Source organism: Entelurus aequoreus, linkage group LG26 (assembly GCF_033978785.1).
Source record: "Entelurus aequoreus isolate RoL-2023_Sb linkage group LG26, RoL_Eaeq_v1.1, whole genome shotgun sequence".
Lineage (NCBI taxonomy): Eukaryota > Metazoa > Chordata > Actinopteri > Syngnathiformes > Syngnathidae > Entelurus > Entelurus aequoreus.
In genome coordinates, this window is record NC_084756.1 from 79059 (window position 1) to 106102 (window position 27044).

At 38.2% G+C, this 27044-nt stretch overlaps 1 protein-coding gene across 2 annotated transcripts in view; it reads left to right on the forward strand.

Moving 5' to 3' along the window:
* The first annotated feature begins 7723 nt into the window (after nucleotides 1-7723).
* The window catches only part of LOC133643139 (dual specificity tyrosine-phosphorylation-regulated kinase 4-like), a 76704-nt gene continuing 57383 nt past the window's right edge, over nucleotides 7724-27044 (forward strand). Inside the window, exons 1-2 of one of the 2 annotated variants that reach the window (XM_062037547.1) lie at nucleotides 7724-8260; nucleotides 15621-15791. In XM_062037547.1, the coding sequence (XP_061893531.1) occupies nucleotides 7931-8260; nucleotides 15621-15791 (501 nt within the window). In that variant the 5' untranslated portion in view covers nucleotides 7724-7930. The remainder of the gene's footprint in view (nucleotides 8261-15620; nucleotides 15792-27044) is intronic. The other variant, XM_062037548.1, reaches the window with a different exon arrangement.

Below are 27044 nucleotides of genomic sequence, written 5' to 3' on the forward strand. Positions count from 1 at the left end.
GTTTAGCGGGAAATTTAAAATTGCACTTTATAAGTTAACCCGGCCGTATTGGCATGTGTTGCAATGTTAAGATTTCATCATTGATATATAAACTGTAAGACTGCGTGCTCGGTAGTAGTGGGTTTCAGTAGTTAAAGTTAAGTTAAAGTTAAAGTAGCAATGATTGTCACACACACACTAGGTGTGGTGAAATTTGTCCTCTGCATTTGACCCATCCCCTTTGATCACCCCCTGGGAGGTGAGGGGAGCCGTGGGCAGCACCGGTGCCGTGCCCGAGAATAATTTTTGGTGATTTAACCCCCAATTCCAACCCTTAATGCTGAGTGCCAAGCAGGGAGGTAATGGGTCCCATTTTTATAGTCTTTGGTATGAACTCACAACCTACCGATCTGGCCTTTAATTGGTACTGTTTGATTATTTACCGTCATAAAACACTGTATATTTTACTGTAAATATCTAGTGACTGAATTGCCCGTTTATGACTGTAAAATCAAACATTTTTTTACAGTGTACGTAAACAATATCTCTAATAACAAAATCCATAGGCAGATTCATACAAAAACACTATATTCTACTGTAAATATCTAGTTACTGAATTGCCATTTTTTTACAGCGTATGTACACAATATCTATTATAATCTATGATAATCAAATCCATAGGCAGATTCATGCACTGTATTTTTTACTGTTTTAAATTTCAGCAGACACGTTAGGTACATGTGCACAAATTATCGGTATTGCCGATACCAGTTTGAATGCATCAGTATCGTATCGGAAAGAAAAAGGTATCGCACATCTCTAATTTAACAACATGGTTTGCCTGAGTAGACAGGACAGAAAGAAGACAAATAACAATAATAATAATAATAATAATTGTATCCTGTAATGTAGGGCTGCAACTTACGATTAATTTGATAATCGATTAATCTGTCGATTATTACTTCGATTAATCAGTTAATAATCGGATAAAAGAGACAAACTACATTTCTATCCTTTCCAGTATTTTATTGAAAAAAACCAGCATACTGGCACCATACTTATTTTGATTATTGTTTCTCAGCTGTTTGTACATGTTGCAGTTTATAAATAAAGGTTTATAAGAAATAATAAATAAAAATTGCCTCTGCGCATGCGCATAGCATAGATCCAACGAATCGATTTTAATCGATGTAATCGATTAGTTGTTGCAGCCCTACTGTAATGATGTGTCTCAATGGAATCTCAGAGAAATGTGCTTTTAAAGATGACGTAGGACACGTCGAGTTACGTAAATAGTGGGCTCGTTCTGTTGTAACGCTAATGGGTTCAAAACTAGTATACTTGTGTTAGAATACTTCATAACTATTGATAAAATCGATGTTGGATCGATACACATCCCCCGGAAGGCCAACTTGCCGAGCACAGACTGATATACTTAAAATTTCTGAATATAAGCGAATTTATCGATATAATGATCTATCGTTACACCCTTAATTGGTACTGTTGGTTTATTTACTCTTATATGTTGTTCAAAAAAACACTATATTTTGTTGTAAATATCTAGTGACTGAATTGCCAGTTTTTTACAGCGTATATACACAATATCTATAATAATCTATAATAACCAAAACCATAGGCAGATTCATGCACTGTAATTATAACGGTTACATTACTGCGATGTGGACGTCAGTGTAAACGAGTTCAACACTCCTGATCTACATGAACAACAGTGATGTGCGGATCGATACTAAAACATCAATGTGGAGGGAGGTGTGGCCAGCGCGCCTGCAGGAGCAAAGGTCACCGCCTCTGTCTATGGTGCTGAGGACAAGCACCATCGGATGGGGGCGGGGCAGGGGCTGACGGCGAGACACAGCTGACAGGTGATTACATTTCCCAGGTGGTACGTGTTAATCTAATCATCTGTTGTCTTTAACAGTGAGCAGGCGAGAGCAGGGGGGGAGAGAGGATACTGACATGACTGAAATGTCACGTTCTGCGAGAGAAAGACTTTGATAAATCTATGTGCATTAAAAACTTTGTTAAAAACTGCACGCTTGGCTCCTGTGCCGTGTCTACAGTGGAACTGCTAGGAAGCAACTTACACAATCAATAACGCCGGTACCAAGTCTTTCTGCTCTAATATCGATCCTCATATCAAAATATCGCTACTCAGAGGACAAAAATAAAGTACCGTATTTCCTTGAATTGGCGCCGGGAATATAGTATTCGCATGTCTAGAATTACAGCCGGGTCAAACTCGTTTCGCAAAATAATTAGCGCATGCTTGGCACTTCCGCCGGGTCAAACTCGTTTCGCAAAATAATTAGCATATGCCTAGAATTTCCGCCGTGTCAAACTCGTCACGTCACGAGTGACACTCCCCCTGTCATCATTTTCAAAATGGAGGAAGCTGATTTCAGTAATTTGAAATCGCATAAAGGGAAGAACAATATCAATATTGTGTTATTATATACCGGTAATTGCAATTCTTATGATTAATAATGTTAGTTTGTAGTGGTGGAGAGCTGACTTTTTGTTGTTGGAGTTGCGTCTTTCAAAGCGCTTTATTTTGAAAAACCGGTATACCTCGTTTCACCGCCAGGTCAAACTCGTCACGTCATGAGTGACACTTCACCTTTCAAGGCATAATTTTACAAAATGGAGGCTAATTTCAATAATTTAAAATCGCATAAAGGGAAGAAGATACAGAGCTATTCAGTAGGATTTAAGGTCCAAGCTATTGAATATGCTAAAAATAACAGTAAGCAGCTACCGTATGTTTTATTAATATACCGTAGCTGCGTGTGTCAAATATGATCTATTAAATGACTCCCGCCTCCTGGTGGTAGAGGGCGCTAGTGATCCTTCTTGCGACTACCGGTACTGCAGAAGCAGAGTGCTGCAGAAGAAGACAACAAGCAGCAACAAGGAGGCGATCGTTTGCTTGCAGTTTTACCATGGATGATTACATATCTAAAATAAAACAGTTTTCTAAACTGGACTTTCAATCGAAGCAGGAGGTAATAATTAAAGGAATATCTCCATCGAGACAGAGAGACTTTTAAAACTGAAGAAAGATAAACGATGCTTTTGATCAGAAGCAGCTACGCAAGGACTCATTTAAAAGTAAAGGTAAGACCATAATAAAGTTTTTTTTATTAAATGTGCTTTTCATGATAAGTTAACCGCCGGAGTGAGAAGAGGTTTTAAAATAATTAGCGCATGCTTGCCCATTCCGCATGGTTTTGGTAAGCGCAGGAGTGAGAAGAGGTTTTAAATTAATTAGCGCCCCGGCGGCTATTCAAGGAAATATGGTAACTAAACTTGTGAATGAGGCAAAGTGTCAAAGTCGAACGCTTTTGTTTACAACATGTTCTGTATTTTCACCTTAACATGGCACTATAGAGAGCCTGCTGACCAACAGCATCTCTGTCTGGACTGGAGCCTGCAGTGCCGGTGAGGACGGCGGAAAAGATCATCAGAACTCCTCTTCCTCCTATCCAGGAGATCGCAAAAAGCCGCTGCCTGACCAGGGCTCAGAAAATCTGCAAAGACTCCTCTCACCCCCACTAAGGACTGTTTTCACTGCTGGACTCTAGAAAGAGGTTCCGCAGCCTCCGAAATAGAACCTGGAGGTTCTGTGACAGCTTCTTCCCTCAGGCCGTAAGACTCTTGAACGCATCATAAAAATCCCCTCAACTCCCCAAAATGGATGAACTCGCTGGAATAAAAAGGACAATATAACATACGTACATAAACGTGGACGCATGTGAAAAAGTGCAATATATTTATCTGTACAGTAACCTATTTAATTATTTATATATGCACCTTATTGCTTTTTTATCCTGCACTTCCATGAGCTAATGAAATGAAATTGTGTTCTTATCTGTACTGTAAAGTTCAAATTTGAATGACAATAAAAAGGAAGTCTAAGTCTAAGTCTAGTCTAAGTCATGTAACTGAATCGTGAATTACTTTTTATTCTAACATTAAATCAGTGATTTAAATGCTTTTATCATGTTACTTATTTTCTTTTGTTATGGTTTGAAACGCCATTTTCGTATATATTTTGTCCTGTCTTTACTGTCGTTTTAGCTTGTCTATATTGTTATGTGTACTTCAATATCAGCGTTTGAAATAAATAAATCAAAATAATATATAGTAATTATACATAATAAACAAATAATATATTATAAATACTAATAATACATAAACAACTGCATTTTCTATGCTATGTTATTAGTTGAAAAATGCAACGTTTTAAATTTCAGCAGACACATTAGGTACATTTGCACAAATTATCGGTATTGATCGGTATTGCCGATACCAGTTTGAATACCATGAATTGATTAACGTGGACCCCGACTTAAACAAGTTGAAACACTTATTCGGGTGTTACCATTTAGTGGTCAATTGTACGGAATATGTACTGAACTGTGCAATCTACTAATACAAGTTTCAAACAATCAATCAATGCATCAGTATCGTATCGGAAATAAATTGGTATCGCACATCTCTAATTGAACAATATGATTTGCCTGAGTGGACAGGACAGAAAGAAGACAAATAACAATAATAATAATTGTTTCCGGTAATGATGTGTCTCAATGGAATCTCCGAGAAATGTGCTTTTAAAGATGACGTAGCACACGTCGAGTTACGTAAATAGTGGGCTTGTTCTGTTGTAACGCTAATGCGTTCAAACTAGTATGTTTGTGCTAGAATACTTCATAACTATTGATAAAATCGATGATGGATCGATACCCATCTTTCGGAAGGCCAACTTGTCGAGCACTGACTGATATACTTGAAATTTCTGAATATAAGCGAATTTATCGTTATAATGATCTATCGTTACACCCTTAATTGGTACTGTTGGTTTATTTACTCTTATATGCGTACGTACACAATATCCATAATAATCTACAATAATCAAATCCATAGGCAGATTCATACACTGTATTTTTAACTGTTACATTACTGCGACGTGGACGTCAGTGAAAACGAGTTCAACACTCCTGATCTACATGAACAACAGTGCAGATCGATACTGAAATATCAATAACGCCGACACCAGGTCTTTCTGCTCTAATATCGATCCTCATATCAAAATATCGCTACTTAGTGTAAAACAAAAAAAGTAACTAAACTTGTGAATGAGGCAAAGTGTCAATGTTGAACGCTTTTGTTCAGTATTTTCATGTGAACATGGTCATGTAACTGAATCGTGACTTACTTTTTATTCTAACATTAAATCAGTGATTTAAATGCTTTTATCATGTTACTTATTTTCTTTTGTTATGGTTTGAAACGCCATTTTCGTGTATATTCCGTCCTGTCTTTACTGTCGTTTTAGCTTGTCTATATTGTTTTTCTACTTCAATATCAGAGTTTTGAAATAAATAAATCAAAATAATATATAGTAATTATATACAATAAACAAATAATATATTATAAATACTAATAATAAATAAACAACTGCATTCTCTATGCTATGTTTTTAGTTAAAAAATGCAACTTTTTAAATTTCAGCAGACACAAATTATCGGTATTGATCGGTATTGCCAGTTTGAATGCATCAGTATCGTATCGGAAATAAATTGGTATCGCATATCTCTAATTGAACAATGTGATTTGCCTGAGTGGACAGGACAGAAAGAAGACAAATAACAATAATAATAATAATAATTGTTTCCTGTAATGATGTGTCTCAATGGAATCTCAGAGAAATGTGCTTTTAAAGATGACGTAGCACACGTCGAGTTACGTAAATAGTGGGCTTGTTCTGTTGTAACGCTAATGCGTTCAAACTAGTATATTTGTGTTAGAATACTTCATAACTATTGATAAAATCGATGATGGATCGATACCCATCTTTCGGAAGGCCAACTTGTCGAGCACTGACTGATATACTTGAAATTTCTGAATATAAGCGAATTTATCGTTATAATGATCTATCGTTACACCCTTAATTGGCACTGTTGGTTTATTTACTCTTATATGCGTACGTACACAATATCCATAATAATCTACAATAATCAAATCCATAGGCAGATTCATACACTGTATTTTTAACTGTTACATTACTGCGACGTGGACGTCAGTGAAAACGAGTTCAACACTCCTGATCTACATGAACAACAGTGCAGATCGATACTGAAATATCAATAACGCCGATACCAGGTCTTTCTGCTCTAATATCGATCCTCATATCAAAATATCGCTACTTAGTGTAAAAAAAAAAGTAACTAAACTTGTGAATGAGGCAAAGTGTCAATGTTGAACGCTTTTGTTCAGTATTTTCATGTGAACATGGTCATGTAACTGAATCGTGACTTACTTTTTATTCTAATATTAAATCAGTGATTTAAATGCTTTTATCATGTTACTTATTTTCTTTTGTTATGGTTTGAAACGCCATTTTCGTGTATATTCCGTCCTGTCTTTACTGTCGTTTTAGCTTGTCTATATTGTTTTTCTACTTCAATATCAGAGTTTTGAAATAAATAAATCAAAATAATATATAGTAATTACCGTACATTACCAAATAGCCGCCCGGGGTCTGACCCCATTTTGTGAATTAACCGCCTCTTCCTAATAACCGCCTATGTCCAAATAGCCGCCCATGGGCTATTTGCATAATTTAGATTAAAATGCTACTGGGGTTGCGTTTGCTGCAGTATTATTGTTTTGATGGTTTTATAGAGTACTTGGTACCATAATTTTATTTTTCCTGTATGCTGCTTTATTTAAAACTTGGAGTACTGTAGCCTTTATTTTATTTAAGTGACAGTATTATTGTTGTTTTGATGGTGGGTTTTATACTTGAGTACTTAGTACCATTATTTTATTTTTCCCGGTAGGCTGATTCATTTAAAAAGTTTATTTATTTTTAGTATTGGTATTCTATTTGACAATTGTTGCACTACTGCCTTGTTGAGGACTCGTTGATCTCTTGTCTTTTGATAGATCTACCTCATGTTGATCTCTTGTTTTTTTGTTTGTATGTTTACAAAGGCTTTTACATTCAACGTTTTTTGTACGAAAAAAAAATACTGGACAGTAACCAATGTAACCAAATAATTGGCCTGGTGCAGGCTGGTGCAAAAATAAATAAAAGCTTTGTGCAAATAACCACCTGCTTCTTTTAAACGCCTGTCTCCAAAATCGATTTTGTGAAATAAACGCCCGGGTTACTATTTGATAATATACGGTATACATAATAAACAAATAATATATTATAAATACTAATAATACATAAACAACTGCATTCTCTATGCTATGTTATTAGTTGAAAAACGCAACGTTTTAAATTTCAGCAGACACATTAGGTACATTTGCACAAATTATCGATATTGATCAGTATTGCCAATACCAGTTGAATGCATCAGTATCATATCGGAAAGAGGTATCGCACATCTCTAATTGAACATACAGGATAGAAAGACGACAAATAACTATAATATTAATATTAATTGTTTCCTGTAATGATGTGTCTCAATCGAATCTCAGAGAAATGTGCTTTTAAAGATGACGTAGGACACGTCGAGTTACGTAAATAGTGGGCTTGTTCTGTTGTAACGCTAATGCGTTCAAAACTAGTATATTTGTATTAGAATACTTGATAACGATTAGTATGAATACATTAATCCGCCGCAATTATTGTTTTAATTAAAGAGTGGTGGTGAGTTACTAATATGGCAATAATAATCATCGATGAACAACATTGCGTCATCAACAACGTGTGACGTCACTGACGTGCCGGCCAAAGGCCTCCAGCCCCTTGGAGAGATCGTGACGCCGCGGCGAGCGTTTATTACAAATGGCGGCGTCAGCCCTGACCCGAAAAGAAACGCCGTAAGCAGGCTGTCTCGGGCGGAGTCCGCCAGACGCGCACACCGAGAGCGGACGACGCCTGAAGAGTCCGCGCGGTCGTGTCACGCCAAACATGTTTTACTCACACCAGCCCGCCTTTACCATGACGCCCATCTTCAAATTGCCCCGGAAACTACACCGCGGGAGCGCGCGCGACTACAGAGGCCCGGATGACGGCGGCGGGTTTTTGGCGCGCGGCGCGCTCCCGCCGCAGTACGCCGCCGCCGTGTGCGAGAGCCAGAAGGAGAACGAGGACAAATGTGGCGGGACCAAGTCCGCGCAGCAGTGCGAGCCGCTGGTCAACAAGAGGCACCTGAGGGCCCCTCAGACCCCGGCGGCGGAGAAGATGGCCCGCGCGGGCCCGCCGGAGAGCGACCCGGAGTCTAATAAGCAACAAAACAAGGTTTGTTGTTTACCAAATACACACTTTGTACTGTTAATTGTATACGTCAACACTACCTGATGTGCGGACCGATACCGAAATATCGATATCGCTAAAACCAGATCGACTAAGCGCGATTCTCAAAATAAAACCATCGAGACTTTTTGATACTTTAGTTCAAACTTTTTGAGGTTTTTTTCATACATACATACATACATACATACATACATACATACATACATATATATATATATATATATATATATATATATATATATATATATATATATATATATATATATATATGTATGTATGTATGTATATATACAATACAATAGATAGAATATAAAGTACTTTATTGATCCCTGGGGGAAATTCAGCACCACAGTTCGCTCACAATACACAATAATAATAATAAATAAAATAATATATTTAATATATTATATATATATATAATATATAAATAATATAAATATATTCTACATATCTAGTCTAGCTCCACTCCCACCACGTTACTGGACTTCTCTACCAACTTGTCTAGTCTGTTTGCGTGCATATACATATGTATATATACACATATATGTATATACATATGTGTATATATATATATATATATATATATATATATATATATATATATATATATATATATATATATATATATATATATATATATATATATATATATATATATATATATATATATATATATATATACAAACCCCGTTTCCAAATGAGTTGGGAAATTGTGTTAGATGTAAATATAAACGGAATACAATGATTTGCAAATCATTTTCAACCCATATTCAGTTGAATATGCTACAAAGACAACATATTTGATGTTCAAACTGATAAACATATTTTCTTTTACAAATAATCATTAACTTTAGAATTTGATGCCAGCAACACGTGACAAAGAAGTTGGGAAAGGTGGCAATAAATACTGATAAAGTTGAGGAATGCTCATCAAACACTTATTTGGAACATCCCACAGGTGAACAGGCAAATTGGGAACAGGTGGGTGCCATGATTGGGTATAAAAGTAGATTCCATGAAATGCTCAGTCATTCACAAACAAGGATGGGGCGAGGGTCACCACTTTGTCAACAAATGCGTGAGCAAATTGTTGAACAGTTTAAGAAAAACCTTTCTCAACCAGCTATTGCAAGGAATTTAGGGATTTCACCACCTACGGTCCTTAATATCATCAAAGGGTTCAGAGAATCTGGAGAAATCACTGCACATAAGCAGCTAAGCCCGTGACCTTCGATCCCTCAGGCTATACTGCATCAACAAGCGACATCAGTGTGTAAAGGATATTACCACATGGGCTCACACTTCAGAAACCCACTGTCAGTAACTACAGTTGGTCGCTACATCTGTAAGTGCAAGTTAAAACTCTCCTATGATAGGCAAAAACCGTTTATCAACAACACCCAGAAACGCCGTCGGCTTCGCTGGGCCTGAGCTCATCTAAGATGGACTGATACAAAGTGGAAAAGTGCTCTGTGGTCTGACGAGTCCACATTTCAAATTGTTTTTGGAAACTGTGGACGTCGTGTCCTCCGGACCAAAGAGGAAAAGAACCATCCAGATTGTTATAGGTGCAAGGTTGAAAAGCCAGCATGTGTGATGGTATGGGGGTGTATTAGTGCCCAAGACATGGGTAACTTACACATCTGTGAAGGCACCATTAATGCTGAAAGGTACATACAGGTTTTGGAGCAACATATGTTGCCATCCAAGCAACGTTACCATGGACGCCCCTGCTTATTTCAGCAAGACAATGCCAAGCCACGTGTTACATCAACGTGGCTTCATAGTAAAAGAGTGCGGGTACTAGACTGGCCTGCCTGTAGTCCAGACCTGTCTCCCATTGAAAATGTGTGGCGTATTATGAAGCCTAAAATACCACAAGGGAGACCCCCGGACTGCTGAACAACTTAAGCTGTACATCAAGCAAGAATGGGAAAGAATTCCACCTGAGAAGCTTCCAAAATGTGTCTCCTCAGTTCCCAAACCTTTACTGAGTGTTGTTAAAAGGAAAGGCCATGTAACACAGTGGTGAACATGCCCTTTCCCAACTACTTTGGCACGTGTTGCAGCTAAGTTAATTATTATTTGCTAAAAAAAAATAAAGTTTATGAGTTTGAACATCAAATATCTTGTCTTTGTAGTGCATTCAACTGAATATGGGTTGGAAATGATTTGCAAATCATTGTATTCCGTTTATATTTACATCTAACACAATTTCCCAACTCATATGGAATCGATTCTTGGGGTCACGATTCGATTAAAAAGGGATTTTTTTTCAATTCAACACGATTCTCGATTCAAAAATGATTTTTTCCCGATTCAAAAGGATTCTCTATTTATTCAATACATAGATTTTAGCAGGATCTACCCCAGTCTGCTGACATGCAAGCAGAGTAGTAGCTTTTTGTAAGAAGCTTTTATAATTGTAAAGGACAATTTTTTATCAACTGATTGCAATAATGTAAATTTGTTTTAACTATTAAATGAACCAAAAATATGACTTATTTTATCTTTGTGAAAATATTGGACACAGTTTGTTGTCAAGCTTATGAGATGCGATGCAAGTGTAAGCCACTGTGACACTATTGTTCTTTTTAAAAAAAAATTATAAATGTCTAATGATAATGTCAATGAGGGTTTTTTTAATCACTGCTATGTTGAAATTGTAACTAATATTGATACTGTTGTTGATAATATTCATTTTTGTTTCACTACTTTTGGTTTGTTCTGTGTCGTGTTTGTGTCTCCTCTCAATTGCTCTGTTTATTGCAGTTCTGAGTGTTGCTGGGTCGGGTTTGCTTTTGGATTTGGATTGTATTGTTATGGTATTGCTGTGTATTGTTTTGTTGGATTGATTAATTTATTTAAAAAAATAAAAATAATAAAAATAAATTAAAAAAAAACACAAAAAAAAGAGTTTTTAAAAATGAGAATCGATTCTGAATCGCACAACGTGAGAATCGCGATTCGAATTCAAATACAATTGTTCCCACACCCCTAGTATTTGGCCACCCATCCAAATGATGAGAATCAGGTGTCCTAATCACAGGTGTATAAAATCAAGCACTTAGGCATGGAGACTGTTTCTAGGGCTGTCCTGATCCAGGTTTTTGCACTTCCGATCCGATACCCATGTTGTTTTTGCACTTCCGATACTGGCCGATACTGGCCTATCCGAGCATGTATTAAAGTTTAAAGTTATTTAACCTACTTAGTTGTCAGATTCATGTTGAAAAGGGTTTTAGTATTCTTGATAACAATTAGCTAGCTGAATTAGGTGAGTTTGAATAATACACAATGGAAGGTAACAAGAAACTGACCTGTTTATTCAAGGATAATCACAAAATAGACAAAATTATACATGACAAACAGAAATGGCATCATTGAACTAGGGCTGGGCGATATGGCCTTTTTTTAATATCGCGATATTTTAAGGCCATATTGCTATACACGATATATATCTGGATATTTTGCCTTAGCCTTGAATGAACACTTGATGCATATAATCACAGCAGTATGATGATTCTATGTGTCTACATTAAAACATTCTTCTTCATACTGCATTAATATATGCTACTTTTAAACTTTCATGCAGAGAAGGAAATCTCAACTAAAAAAATCTCTATTTTTTTCATACGGTGTTGATCTGGAAATGTTTGCCTCGGCATTTTGATGGTGTGGGCGTGTGGCACCGAACGGAGATGTTGACATGCAGAGTAAGCACTCTACATTCTCTAGCAGGTGACTTTTCAAATGATGCTACATATTAGCAGTAATGCTAGTTTTTATAGCAACGCTTTTGCTCCACACTTGACAAATTACAGTTGTATGTTCGACATATTCCCGCTTGAAGCCAAACCGCCGCCAGACGATGGACCCCCTGCTGTTTTTGGGGGGAATTAATTCTTCCTTCATTTGTTACCAGATTCGCACCTTCTTTCTCCCGTATTACCGCTAGCATCACAGCTAACGTTAGCCATGCTGCTACCTCTCTGCTGCGTGAGGGCGTATACGTATGTGACGTATGACGTGACAGTATGTGACGTGTGTAAGAAGGTGCGCTTGCTGTCTGTGAGAAGGAGACACAGGTAAGAGCGAGGAGAGCCTGAAGTGTAATGCCAGCAGTTAAAAGCAACTGCGTGAGAACGTATACTCGAATATCACGATATAGTCATTATCTATATCGCACAGAGACAGCTGACATTTTTACCGGTAACTTTTCATTCACATGGCCGTCTCAACGGTTAGGGCACAGACCTGTGGATGTGTTGAAGGTGTGCTGGAAAATGCGGAACGGAAATTAGGGAGCAGCAGAAAAGTGGAATGTATTATTTAAATCGGTGCGTTGACAAACACTGACCAGAATTTTTTTAAAAACTGAATCTGGATCGGCATTTTCCCATGCCTTGCCGATACGCATTTTTTGGCAAATATCGGCGGCCGATCCGGTCCAAATATCGGATCGGGACAACCCTAACTGTTTCTACAAACATTTGTGAAAGAATGGGCCACTTTCAGTTATTTCCAGCGTGGAACTGTCATAGGATGCCACCTGTGCAAAAAATTCAGTCGTGAAATTTCCTCACTTCTACATATTCCAAAGTTAACTGTCGGCTTTATTATAAGAACATGGAAGAATTTGGGAACAACAGCAACTCAGCCAGGAAGTGGTAGGCCAGGTAAACTGACAGAGAGAGGTCAGCAAAGTGCAAAGACTTTCTGCACAGTCAGTTGCTACAGAGCTCCAGACTTCATGGGACATTCCAATTAGCCCACGTACAGTACGCAGAGAGCTTCATGAAATGGGTTTCCATGGACGAGCAGCTGCATCTAAGCCATACATCAATCACCAAGTCCAATGCAAAGCGTGGTATGCAGTGGTGTGACGCACGTCACCACTGGACTCTAGAGCAGTGGAGATGCCTTCTCTGGACTGATGAATCACACTTTTCCATCTGGCAATCTGATAGACCAGTCTAGGTTTGGAGGTTGCCAGGAGAACGCTACGTTGCGGACTGCATTTTGCCGAGTGTGAAATTTAGTGGAGGAGGAATTATGGTGTGTTGTGGCGTTTGTATTTGGTGTGGCTTTTGCACTCTTGCTGTAGCTGAAAGTTGTTGTGTTGTAATTTATTATATTGTCTTGTGGCGTTTGTATTTGTTGTGACCTTTCTCAGCCACTGCAACTATCCGCCATTTTTTGTTTCGATGACGCCACAGTAGGGTTGTACGGTATACCGGTACTAGTATAGTACCGCGATACTAATGAATCTTATTCGGTACTATATCACCTCTAAAAAGTACCGGACCCCCACCCCTCCGCGCCCCCGTCGTGGTCGTCACGTCATGACATTGCTGGTTTTACGAGCAGAGGAGCATGTTGGGCAGCGCACACACACAGAGTACTTACAAGCAGACACAGTGTGTAGACAGAAAAGGGAGAATGGACGCATTTTGATCTAAAAAGTAAAGATAAAGGTGAAGTTATAACACTGAAACACCCTCAGGAAGAGGTGCTTTAAGACATGGTCGGCAGTGTTTTAGCTACTTCTAAATCACTAATCCTGGTCTCCATGGCGACAAATAAAGTATGTTTCTTACAAGTAACATTATCACTGGAGGACGAGGAATAGCTAAACATGCTTCACTACACAACGTAGGAGGATACAATAGCTCACCGGCGTCACAATGTAAACAAATGCCATGGGTGGATCTACACCTGACATCCACTGTAATGATACCAAGTACAGGAGCGTATCTAGTCGATACTACTATGATTACATTGATATACTTTTTAGCATCACAAAATCTTTCTTTCGTTTACAAAAAAATGTATAATGTTTCCAAAGACAGGAAATACGTCCCTGGACACATGAGGACTTTGAATATGACCAATGTATGATCCTGTAACTACTTGGTTTTAGATTGATACCTAAATTTGTGGTATCATCCAAAACTAATGTAAAGCATCCAAACAACAGCAGAATAAGTGATTAATACATTTTAACAGAAGTGTAGATAGAACGGTAAATGAACAAGTAGATTAATAATTCATTTTCTACCGCTCGTCCTTAATAATGTTGACAAAATAATGGAATGATAAATGACACAATATGTTACTGCACACGTCAGCAGACTAATTAGGAGACTTTGTTTGTTTACTTACTACTAAAAGACAAGTTGTCTAGTACGTTCACTATTTTATTTAAGGACTAAATTACAATAATAAACTTATGTTTCATGTACCCTAAGATTTTTTGTTAAAATAAAGCCAATAATGACATTTTTTGTGGTCCCCTTTAATTAGAAAAGTACCGAAAAGTATTGAAATACATTTTGGTACCGGTACCTTAACGTCCTAAAAGTGTTTAACTTCACATTAAGTCTGACATTTTTTTTCAAGTATCGATAAAATCGATCGATTGCTTTTTAAAACGATGTTGGATCAATACCTATCTTCCAGAAGGCAAACCCGGCGAGCGCAGATCGATGTAGTTGGATCTTAGGAATATAAATGGATACATCGTTACACTCCGAGATGATACAGCAAAAGACGTTTCGAGGTTATTCAGTGTTTCCCATAAACTGCCAAGATACCTGTGGTGGTGGGGGCGTGGCCATGAGCGTGGTCACCATGACATCATTGAGTAATTTGCATAATTTACTACAATGATATGATTTTCTCTAAAAAGGCTCAAAAAATGTATACTTACTAATTAATAACAACAATTTTGTTTTAAACGTCCATCCATCCATCCATCCATTTTACAACATAATTACAACACTTTATGTACATATTTATATACAGATTTGAACAATAAGTTATTCACTGAAATATATTTATTAATTGTGGTTCTTACAAAAAATATATCTTATAAAAATATAAAAGCTAAAATGTCTCTTAAAGCTCTGCCCCTTTAATTAGTGCATACTAAATAATTTAACTTTAGCCTACTACTACAACCATATTATTTACCAGCAACATAAAGTGAAACAGAGGCAGAGGTGTCCTGCCACAGTCAGTAACAAATAAACAGAAAACAGTAGTGGTGGTAGATAGACACAAAGCTTCATCAAACATCTGATCCACTGAACAAAGAGCTCCAAAAATCTTGATCCTACACTTCTCTTTTGTAAAGTAAATGTGAACAGGGCATCTACATCAACTATATGATTTGCCTGAGAAGCTTGACAGGACACAAAAAAAATAATAATACAAAAAAAAAAACATTTTTTTTTTGTGGTGGCCTTAATTCTTTCGTGGCGGGCCGCGACAAATAAATGAATGTGTGGGAAACACTGTTATTGGCGATCAGATCAACATTTTCTTGCGTTAAAACTTGCAGATCCCTCTCACGGCAAGAATCCCCAAGGAGCCTCTCAAGTCCACCAAAAACAACCAAGTAGCGCACCATTGCCAAACCTCGCTGCCGTCAAACCCCCAGCACAAAAGCAGAACAGGGTTCCCGCAAATCCAGGTGGCTCAGCAGAAGACTGTCTCCACGCCTGCTCAACAGGTCGGTGCAGGGGGAAAAAACACCACTGTATTTGTTTCCATCCTCATAACTGCATGTCCACTCCTCACTCCGATGCATTGAGAGAAGGAACGTGGATGAATATTTACATGCATAAGCATTCATACGCCACACTCAATGAATTATTCACCTGCCTACTTTGCTAGTTGCATTTAGAGCAGGCTGTCAAACGTCTTTTCATTCACGTCCTAATCGCAGTTATGGCTGCCATTTGTAACACTGAACATACTTTATACGAATATAAATTCTGTAAGAGTGAATATACATAATATGAATATAAGCGTCTTTTGTAACACGGAATGTACTTTATATGAATATAAACATCTTTCGTGCAAGTGAATATACATGATATGAATATAAACGTAGTTTGTAAGAGTGAATATACATGATGTGAATATAAATGGATTTTGTAACAAGGAATATACTTTATATGAATATAAACGTATTTTGTAACACTGAATTCCGCCGGAATGCAGCGGCTCCAGCACCCCCCGCGACCCCGAGAGGGACAAGCGGTAGAAAATGGATGGATGGATTAATATACGTTTTGCAAATATAAATGTCTTTTGTAACAGTGAATATACTTTATACGAATATAAATGTCTTTTCTAACACTAAATACACATGATATAAATATAAACCTATTTTGTAACACTGAATATACTATACATGAATATAAATGCATTTTGTAACACTGAATATACTTTATACGAATATAAACGTCTTTTGTAACCCTGAATATACATAATGTGAATATAAACGTCTTTTGTAAGAGTGAATATACATGATATGAATATAAACGTCTTTTGTAACACTGAATATACTTTATACGAATATAAACGTCTTTTGTAACACTGAATATACATGATGTGAATATAAACGTCTTTTGTACGAGTGAATATACATGATATGAATATAAATGTCTTTTGTAACACTGAATATACTTTATATGAATATAAACGTCTTTCGTAACACTGATTATACTTTATACGAATATAAACATCTTTGGTAACACTGATTATACTTTATACGAATATAAACGTCTTTTGTAATACTGAATATACATTATACGAATGTAAACATCTTTCGTAACACTGATTATACTTTATACGAATATAAACGTCTTTGTAACACTGAATATACATTATACGAATATAAACGTCTTTCGTAACACTGATTATACTTTATACGAATATAAACATCTTTCGTAACACTGATTATACTTTATACGAATATAAACGTCTTTTGTAACACTGATTATACTTTATACGAATATAAACGTCTTTTGTAACACTGATTATACTTTATACGAATATAAACGTCTTTTGTAAGAGTGAATATACATGATATGAATATAAACGTCTTTTGTAACACTGAATTCCGCCCGAATGCAGCTGAGATAGGCGCGACCCAGAGAAAATAAACATATTTTGTAACACTGAATATACATCATACGAATATAAACGTCTTTCGTAACCCTGAATATACTTTAAATGAATATAAAAACAATTCGTAGCACTAAATATACGTTATATGAATACAAACGTCTATTGTAACACTGAATATACATTATAAAAATACAAAAGTTTTTTTGTGACAGTGAATATACATGATATAAATATAAACGTATTTTGTAACACTAAATATACATTATACAAATATAAATGTTTTTTGTGACAGTGAATATACATGATATGAATATAAACGTCTTTTGTAACACTGAATATACATTATACAAATATAAACGTCTATTGTAACACTGAATATACATTATACAAATACAAACGTTTTTTGTGACAGTGAATATACATGATGTGAATATAAACGTCTATTGTAACACTGAATACACATGATATGAGTATAAACATATTTTGTGACAGTGAATATACTTTATATAAATCCTAACGTCTCATAGCCTCGTTACACAATTTCCATAGGCAAGTCTTTTTTATTCTTATATTTTTTTTACTAACAGATAAATAACTTAGAAATAATGTGGCGGACCACTATAATGATGTGGCAGGCCACATAGAATTAAAGTGGCCGACTACTATCATGATGTGGCAGGCCACATAGAATTAAAGTGGCCTACTACTATAATGATAGTAGAATTACATAGAATTAATGTGGTGGACCACTCTAATGATGTGGCAGGCCACATAGAAATAAAATGGCGGACCTCTATAATGACGTGGCAGGCCACATAGAAATAACGTGGCGGACCACTATAATGATGTGGCAGGCCACATAGAATTAATGTGGCGGACCACTATAATGATGTGGCAGGCCACATAGAATTAATGTAATGGACCACTATAATGATGTGGCAGGCCAAATAGAATTAATATGGCGGACCACTATAATGATGTGGCAGGCCACAGAGAATTAATGTAATGGACCACTATAATGATGTGGCAGGCCACATAGAAATAACGTGACGGACCACTATAATGATGTGGCAGGCCAAATAGAATTAACATGGCCGACAACTATAATGATGTGGCAGGCCACATAGAATTAATGTAATGGACCACTATAATGATGTGGCAGGCCACGTAGAATTAATATAATGGACCACTATAATGATGTGGCAGGCCACTATAATGATGTGACAGGCCACATAGAAATAATGTGGCAGACCACTATAATGATGTGGCAGGCCAAATAGAATTAACGTGGCGGACCACTATAATGATGTGGCGGACCACTATAATGATGTGGCAGGCCACGTAGAAATAACGTGGCGGACCACTATAATGATGTGGCAGGCCACATAGAATTAATGTAATGGACCACTATAATGATGTGGCAGGCAACATAGAAATAACATGGCGGACCACTATAATGATGTGGCAGGCCAAATATAATTAACGTGGCGGACCACTATAATGATGTGGCAGGTCAAATAGAATTCATGTGGTGGACCACTATAATGATGTGGCAGGCCACATAGAATTAATGTAATAGACCACTATTAATGATGTGGCAGGCCACGTAAAAATAATACGGCGGACCACTATAATGATGTGGCAGACCACGTAGAAATAATGTTGCGGACTTCTATAATGATGTGGCAGGCCACATAGAAATAATGTGGCGGACCACTATAATGATGTGGCAGGCCACATAGAATTAATGTAATGGACCACTATAATGATGTGGCAGGCCACATAGAAATAATGTGGCGGACCACTATAATGATGTGGCAGGCCACATAGAAGTAATGTGGCGGACCACTATAATGATGTGGCAGGCCAAATAGAATTAATGTGGCGGACCACTATAATGATGTGGCGGACCACTATAATGATGTGGCAGGCCAAATAGAATTAATGTGGCGGACCACTATAATGATGTGGCGGACCACTATAATGATATGGCAGGCCACATAGAAATAATGTGGCGGACCACAATAATGATGTGGCAGGCCACATATAAATAATGTGGCGGACCACTATAATTGAATTGAATTGAAGCATTTATTTCACACCTGCACAATACAACAACACACATTTTTTTTAACATGTTGGCAGAGACATTTAGGCATGGCTTGAAAAGGGGTTGGATGAAGCAGATGCTTGTAATATCCCAACCCCTCTCACTCAATCGACATTTAACATAAACAATATCATAGAAGAACACTACTATACAAACAAAAACAAGGTAAGCTCCTGTACACTAACAATACAGTAGTACCATTGTTACTATGAGACAAGACAAGACGAGACAAAACACACACACACACACACACACACACACACACACACACACACACACACACACACACACACACACACACTGGCCCAAACACTCTCTGACCATACACCTCTCTCCCATCGCTCTGTGCTGAGGGCATCACTCTCTTTCCTCCTCATACTTCTTCAGTACTTCTTTTTTAAACAGTCTCTTAAATTGAATCATGTTAGAACAGGTTTTTAGCCCGTCCCGTAAGTTGTTCCACAAAGTGACTCCACGCACTGAAATGCACATTGATTTTAAAGTTGTTCTAAATTTAGGCAAATACAAACCCCCTTTCCATATGACTTGGGAAATTGTGTTAGATGTAAATATAAACGGAATACAATGATTTGCAAATCCTTTTCAACCCATATTCAATTGAATGCACTACAAAGACAAGATATTTGATGTTCAAACTCATAAACTTTATTTTTTTTAGCAAATAATAATTAACTTAGCTGCAACACGTGCCAAAGTAGTTGGGTAAGGGCATGTTCACCACTGTGTTACATGGCCTTTCCTTTTAACAACACTCAGTAAAGGTTTGGGAACTGAGGAGACACATTTTTGAAGCTTCTCAGGTGGAATTCTTTCCCATTCTTGCTTGATGTACAGCTTAAGTTGTTCAGCAGTCCGGGGGTCTCCCTTGTGGTATTTTAGGCTTCATAATACGCCACACATTTTCAATGGGAGACAGGTCTGGACTACAGGCAGGCCAGTCTAGTACGCGCACTCTTTTACTATGAAGCCACGTTGATGTAACACGTGGCTTGGCATTGTCTTGCTGAAATAAGCAGGGGCGTCCATGGTAACGTTGCTTGGATGGCAACATATGTTGCTCCAAAACCTGTATGTACCTTTCAGCATTAATGGCGCCTTCACAGATGTGTATGTTACCCATGTCTTGGGCACTAATACACCCCCATACCATCACACATGCTGGCTTTTCCACTTTGCGCCTATAACAATCCGGATGGTTCTTTTCCTCTTTGGTCCGAAGGACATGACGTCCACAGTTTCCAAAAACAATTTGAAATGTGGACTCGTCAGACCACAGAACACTTTTCCACTTTGTATCAGTCCATCTTAGATGAGCTCAGGCCCAGCGAGGCCGATGGCGTTTCTGGGTGTTGTTGATAAACGGTTTTCGCCTTGCATAGGAGAGTTTTAACTTGCACTTACAGATGTAGCGACCATCTGTAGTTACTGACAGTGGGTTTCTGAAGTGTTCCTGAGCCGATGTGGTGATGTCCTTTACACACTGATGTCGCTTATTGATGCAGTACAGCCTGAGGGATCGAAGGTCACGGGCTTAGCTGCTTACGTGCAGTGATTTCTCCAGATTCTCTGAACCCTTTGATGATATTACGGAGCGTAGATGGTGAAATCCCTAAATTCCTTGCAAGAGCTGGTTGAGAAAGGTTTTTCTTAAACTGTTCAACAATTTTCTCACGCATTTGTTAAAAAAGTGGTGACCCTCGCCCCATCCTTGTTTGTGAATGACTGAGCATTTCATGGAATCTACTTTTATACCCAATCATGGCACCCACCTGTTCCCAATTTGCCTGTTCACCTGTGGGATGTTCCAAATAAGTGTTTGATGAGCATTCCTCAACTTTATCAGTATTTATTGCCACCTTTCCCAACTTCTTTGTCACGTGTTGCTGGCATCAAATTCTAAAGTTAATGATTATTTGCAAAAAAAAAAAGTTTATCAGTTTGAACATCAAATATGTTGTCTTTGTAGCATATTCAACTGAATATGGGTTGAAAATGATTTGCAAATCATTGTATTCCGTTTATATTTACATCTAACACAATTTCCTAACTCATATGGAAACGGGGTTTGTATAATTTGTTGTTTCCTCTTAGACTGTAACTATGGTGAGCATCTCTATCCTGAAATATGTTCTGTATATTGGATGGTAGAGAGTTTTGGGATGCCCTAAACATAATTGGAGCAGTTTTAAAGTTGATCACATGGTGCAATTTAAGTTGCTTTAACTCCATGAATAGTGGATTTGAATGATGTCTGTAGTGAACATTGGACACAATCCTATTGGCCTTTTTCTGCAGAGTAAGTAAAAGCTGTAGTTGGGATTTATAACAATTTCCCCAGACTTCAACACAATAGTTTAAATATGATATAATAAATGAATGATACAATAACAGCAGAGCATTGGTGTTCAATAAATGACATGATCTCCTCATCATTCCAACACATTTAGCAACTTTTGTCCTCAGGTAACTTATATGAGGCTTCCATGAGATATTTTCATCTATTACCACTCCTAAGAATGAATTTTGTTGAACATATTCTATTGGTGTATCATCAATAACAATCCCGATGGGTATATTACTTTTGCGATTGCTAAAGAGCATGATTTTGGTCTTCTTTAAATTCAGAGACAATTTGTTGGTATTAAACCAAGTTTTTAACTTGATCATCTCCTCAGTTACAGAGGCCAGAAGTTGCTTCACGTCGTCACTTGCACATGTAATGGTTGTATCGTCAGCAAAGAGGATGAACTTCAGCAGTGTTGATACTTTACATATTTCATTGATATACATTATAAATAGTGTGGGTCCTAGTATCGACCCCTGGGGGACTCCACAGGTTGTGTTCATGAGTGTAGATTGATGTTGGTCCATCTGAACAATCTGCTGTCTCTTATTCAAGTAGCTCTTCAGCCATTTCCCTGCAACTCCCCTTATGCCATAGTTTTCCAGTTTATTTACCAAAATCTGGTGGTCAATTGTATCGAAAGCCTTTTGCAGGTCAATAAAAATTCCTATAACAAATGTGTTCTTCTCGATACCATTAGTAATGTTCTCTATTAAATCACTTAAAGCTAATGAAGTTGACTTATTTTGTCGGAACCCATATTGACAATCAGATAATAATTTGTGCTTTCCAATGAAGCCACGAAGTCTATTATCAAATAATTGTTCCAATATTTTTGACAACTGTGGCAGAAGGGAGACGGGCCGGTAATTTGTGAAGTGGTGTTTGTCTCCAGATTTGAAGATGGGGATGACTTTTGAGAGTTTCATTTGTGAAGGAAATTGTCCAAGTTGAAAAGATAAATTGCAGATTTATGTGAATGGTTTGAGGATTTTTTCCGCTACATTCAGGACCGTCCTCATGTCGAGGTCATAAATGTCACATGATGTTTTGTTCTTGCTTTTCTAAATAACCTCTAATACTTCCTTTTTGACAGTCGGAGTAAGGAACATCAAATAAGGATTTTTTTCCAATAAGTTCCATGGGCTGTTCATAAATTAATTGGGATTTTTTTTGCCAGCTCAGGCCCAATATTAACAAAAAACACGTTGAAGCCGTCAGCAATCATCTTCTTGTCACTTATGATTTGGTCGTTCTCAACAAAAAACTCCGGATAACAAGAACTGTTTGAACCATGCTCAATAATTGTATTTAATACCTTCCAAATTTCCTTTATATAATTTTTCTTTTGGAATAATAGTTTGGTGGTGTATTCTTTTCTGCTTGCTCTTAATATGCTGGTTAATTTATTTTTATATGTTTTGTACTTTGTTCTGTTTCTATGGTTTGATGCCTAAAAAAAGTCCTATATACAGTAAATAATTGTTTGCAAGCCCTTTGGTTATCCATTGAGTTTTTGTGGACTTAGTTGTAGTGCATTTTTTGATGGGGCTGTGTGTATCATAAAGTGAGAAAAAAATGTCATGAAATAAATTATAAGCTGCATTTATATCTGGCGTTTGAAAAACAGAATCCCAGTTTTGTTTTGCTAAATCATTCGTAAGTGCTGTTAATGATCTTTCTGTTGTGGCTCTTTGATAATATTCACTATTTACAGGTTTGGATGTTTTGCAGTTAATATTGTACACCATAAATGATCAATGACGTCACTCACTAACAAGCCTCCAGTTACAGTCTGATCTACAATGTTACAGAATATGTTGTCAATAAGTGTGTTGTGATTCTTGTGGGTCGCGTGATCAGTGGGGATAAGCCCATGGAGAACATGGTGTCAATAAATTCTGCTGTGTGTTTGTGTTTATTAGGATTCAAAAGGTTGATATTAAAGGCCTACTGAAATGCGATTTTCTTATTTAAACGGGGATAACAGGTCTATTCTATGTGTCATACTTGATCATTTCGCGATATTGCCATATTTTTGCTGAAAGGATTTAGTAGAGAACATCGACGATAAAGTTCGCAAATTTTGGTCGCTGATAAAAAAGCCTTGCCTGTACCGGAAGTAGCGTGACGTCACCGGTTGTGGAGTTCCTCACATCTGCACATTGTTTACAATCATGGCCACCAGCAGCGAGAGCGATACGGACCGAGAAAGCGACGATTTCCCCATTAATTTGAGCGAGGATGAAAGATTTGTGGATGAGGAAAGTGAGAGTGAAGGACTAGAGGGCAGTGGAAGCGATTCAGATAGGGAAGATGCTGTGAGAGGCGGGTGGGACCTGATATTCAGCTGGGAATGACTAAAACAGTAAATAAACACAAGGCATATCCATCCAGCCATCCATCTTCTTCCGCTTATCCGAGGTCGGGTCGCGGGGCAGCAGCCTATGCAGGGAAACCCAGACTTCCCTCTCCCCAGCCACTTCGTCCAGCTCCTCCCGGGGGATCCCGAGGCGTTCCCAGGCCAGCCGGGAGACATAGTCTTCCCAACGTGTCCTGGGTCTTCCCCGCGGCCTCCTACCGGTCGGACGTGCCCTAAACACCTCCCTAGGGAGGCGTTCGGGTGGCATCCTGACCAGATGCCCGAACCACCTCATCTGGCTCCTCTCCATGTGGAGGAGCAGCGGCTTTACTTTGAGCTCCCCCCGGATGGCAGAGCTTCTCACCCTATCTCTAAGAAAGAGCCCCGCCACCCGGCGGAGGAAACTCATTTCGGCTGCTTGTACCCGTGATCTTGTCCTTTCGGTCATAACCCAAAGCTCATGACCATAGGTGAGGATGGGAATGTAGATCGACCGGTAAATTGAGAGCTTTGCCTTCCGGCTCAGCTCCTTCTTCACCACAACGGATCGATACAGCGTCCGCATTACTGAAGACGCCGCACTGATCCGCCTGTCGATCTCACCATCCACTCTTCCCTCACTCGTGAACAAGACTCCAAGGTACTTGACTCCTCCACTTGGGGCAGGGTCTCCTCCGCAACCCGGAGATGGCACTCCACCCTTTTCCGGGCGAGAACCATGGACTCGGACTTGGAGGTGCTGATTCTCATCCCAGTCGTTCCACACTCAGCTGCGTACCGATCCAGTGAGAGCTGAAGATCCTGGCCAGATGAAGACATCAGGACCACATCATCTGCAAAAAGCAGAGACCTAATCCTGCAGCCACCAAACCAGATCCCCTCAACGCCTTGACTGCGCCTAGAAATTCTGTCTAGGAAATTCTAGGCACAAGGCATATATATACTCTATTAGCCACAACACAACCAGGCTTATATTTAATATGCCACAAATTAATCCCGCATAACAAACACCTCCCCCCTCCCGTCCATATAACCCGCCAATACAAATCAAACACCCGCACAACACACTCAATCCCACAGCCCAAAGTACCGTTCACCTCCCCAAAGTTCATACAGCACATATATTTCCCCAAAGTCCCCAAAGTTACGTACGTGACATGCACATAGCGGCACGCACGTACGAGCAAGCGATCAAATGTTTGGAAGCCGCAGCTGCGTACTCACGGTACCGCGTCTGCATATCCAACTCAAAGTCCTCCTGGTAAGAGTCTCTGTTGTCCCAGTTCTCCACAGGCCAATGGTAAAGCTTGACTGTCATCTTTCGGGAATGTAAACAATGAAACATCGGCTGTGTTTGTGTTGCTGCAGCCATCCGCTAATACACCGCTTCCCACCTACAGCTTTCTTCCTTGCTGTCTCCTTTGTTCATTAAACAAATTGCAAAAGATTCACCAACACAGATGTCCAGAATACTGTGGAATTTTGCGATGAAAACAGACGACTTAATAGCTGGCCACAATGGTGTCCCAATATGTCCGCTACAATCCGTGACGTCACGCGCAGGCGTCATCATACCGAGACGTTTTCAGCAGGATATTTTGCGTGAAATTTAAAATTGCACTTCAGTAATCTAACCCGGCCGTATTGGTATGTGTTGCAATGTTAAGATTTCATCATTGATATATAAACTATCAGACTGCGTGGTCGGTAGTAGTGGGTTTCAGTAGGCCTTTAAAGTCACCACATACTATATATTTTTTGTTTCTCTTAAATAATTTTTCCATCCATTCATTAATTATTTTCAAGTCGGATCCTGGTGTCCTATAAACGCATCCTACAATAATGTGTTTCCTATTTAAAAATGATAATTCCACAGTGACTTATTCGAAGAGTTCCTCATCAGCTAAACACATAATTTACAATACTACAGCTGATATTTTTGTCCACATACAGAACCACACCTCCTCCTCTCTTATTTTTACATTTGGTGCAAAACATTTCATACCCATTTAATTCAAACTCATTACTTGTATTCTCATTCGTCCATGTCTCTGAAATACCTATAATATTAAATGGAGATTTGAATTGATGCAAATAGTCCTGGATATCATCAAAATGAGAGTATAGACTCCTGCTATTAAAGTGTACCAGAGATATGTTATTATCTTGCATAAATGTTTTATCAAATGTGACGTCAGTATAATATAAACAATCATTGTTGGTGTTTTGAGGAGCATTTCTATCTGGATCCATTTCGCTCATAAATCTTTGTGATTTGTAGTTGATGTGGTCTGAGAAACTGATCGATTCCAAATTGTGGGAGTTTATCAAATCTTCATTCTCCTCTATTTCAGAGGAGAATTCACTATCAGAACTATGCATATGGAGTTATTTCAGAAACATGAAAAGAAGAAGAAGGTGTGTGATCATGGTCAGATAAATCATTCCTCTGTTCATGAAACATGAACAAGAGAAGAGAGCCTATGGTCATATGGTCACAACACAAACATGCACACCACAACTGGACCACTCAAGCAAACACAAACAATATTTCATCCACACACACAGAAACATACACTCACACACTGCAGGCAATAAAATAAACATGGAAAAACAAAAAGCTCCCCCCAAGAGCTTCTAAATATCCGATCGCAAAAGTAAAAAACTAAAGAAGTAATATTAACAAAAATATATATATACTATATATGTATGAGGCGTGGTAAGTATCACATATGGAACAACTTCAAAATGCAAAAATAGTTTCCTAAATAATTCCCATTCATCACACAATTTAATATGTACTAATTTAAAAATAATGATGTGGCGTACCACTCTAATGATGTGGCAGGCCACATACAAATAACGTGGCGGACCACTATAATGATGTGGCAGGCGACATAGAAATAAGGTGGCGGACTACTATGATGATGTGGCAGGCCGCGTAGAAATAATGTGGCGGACTACTATAATGATGTGGCAGGCCAGATAGAATTAATGTGGCGGACCACTC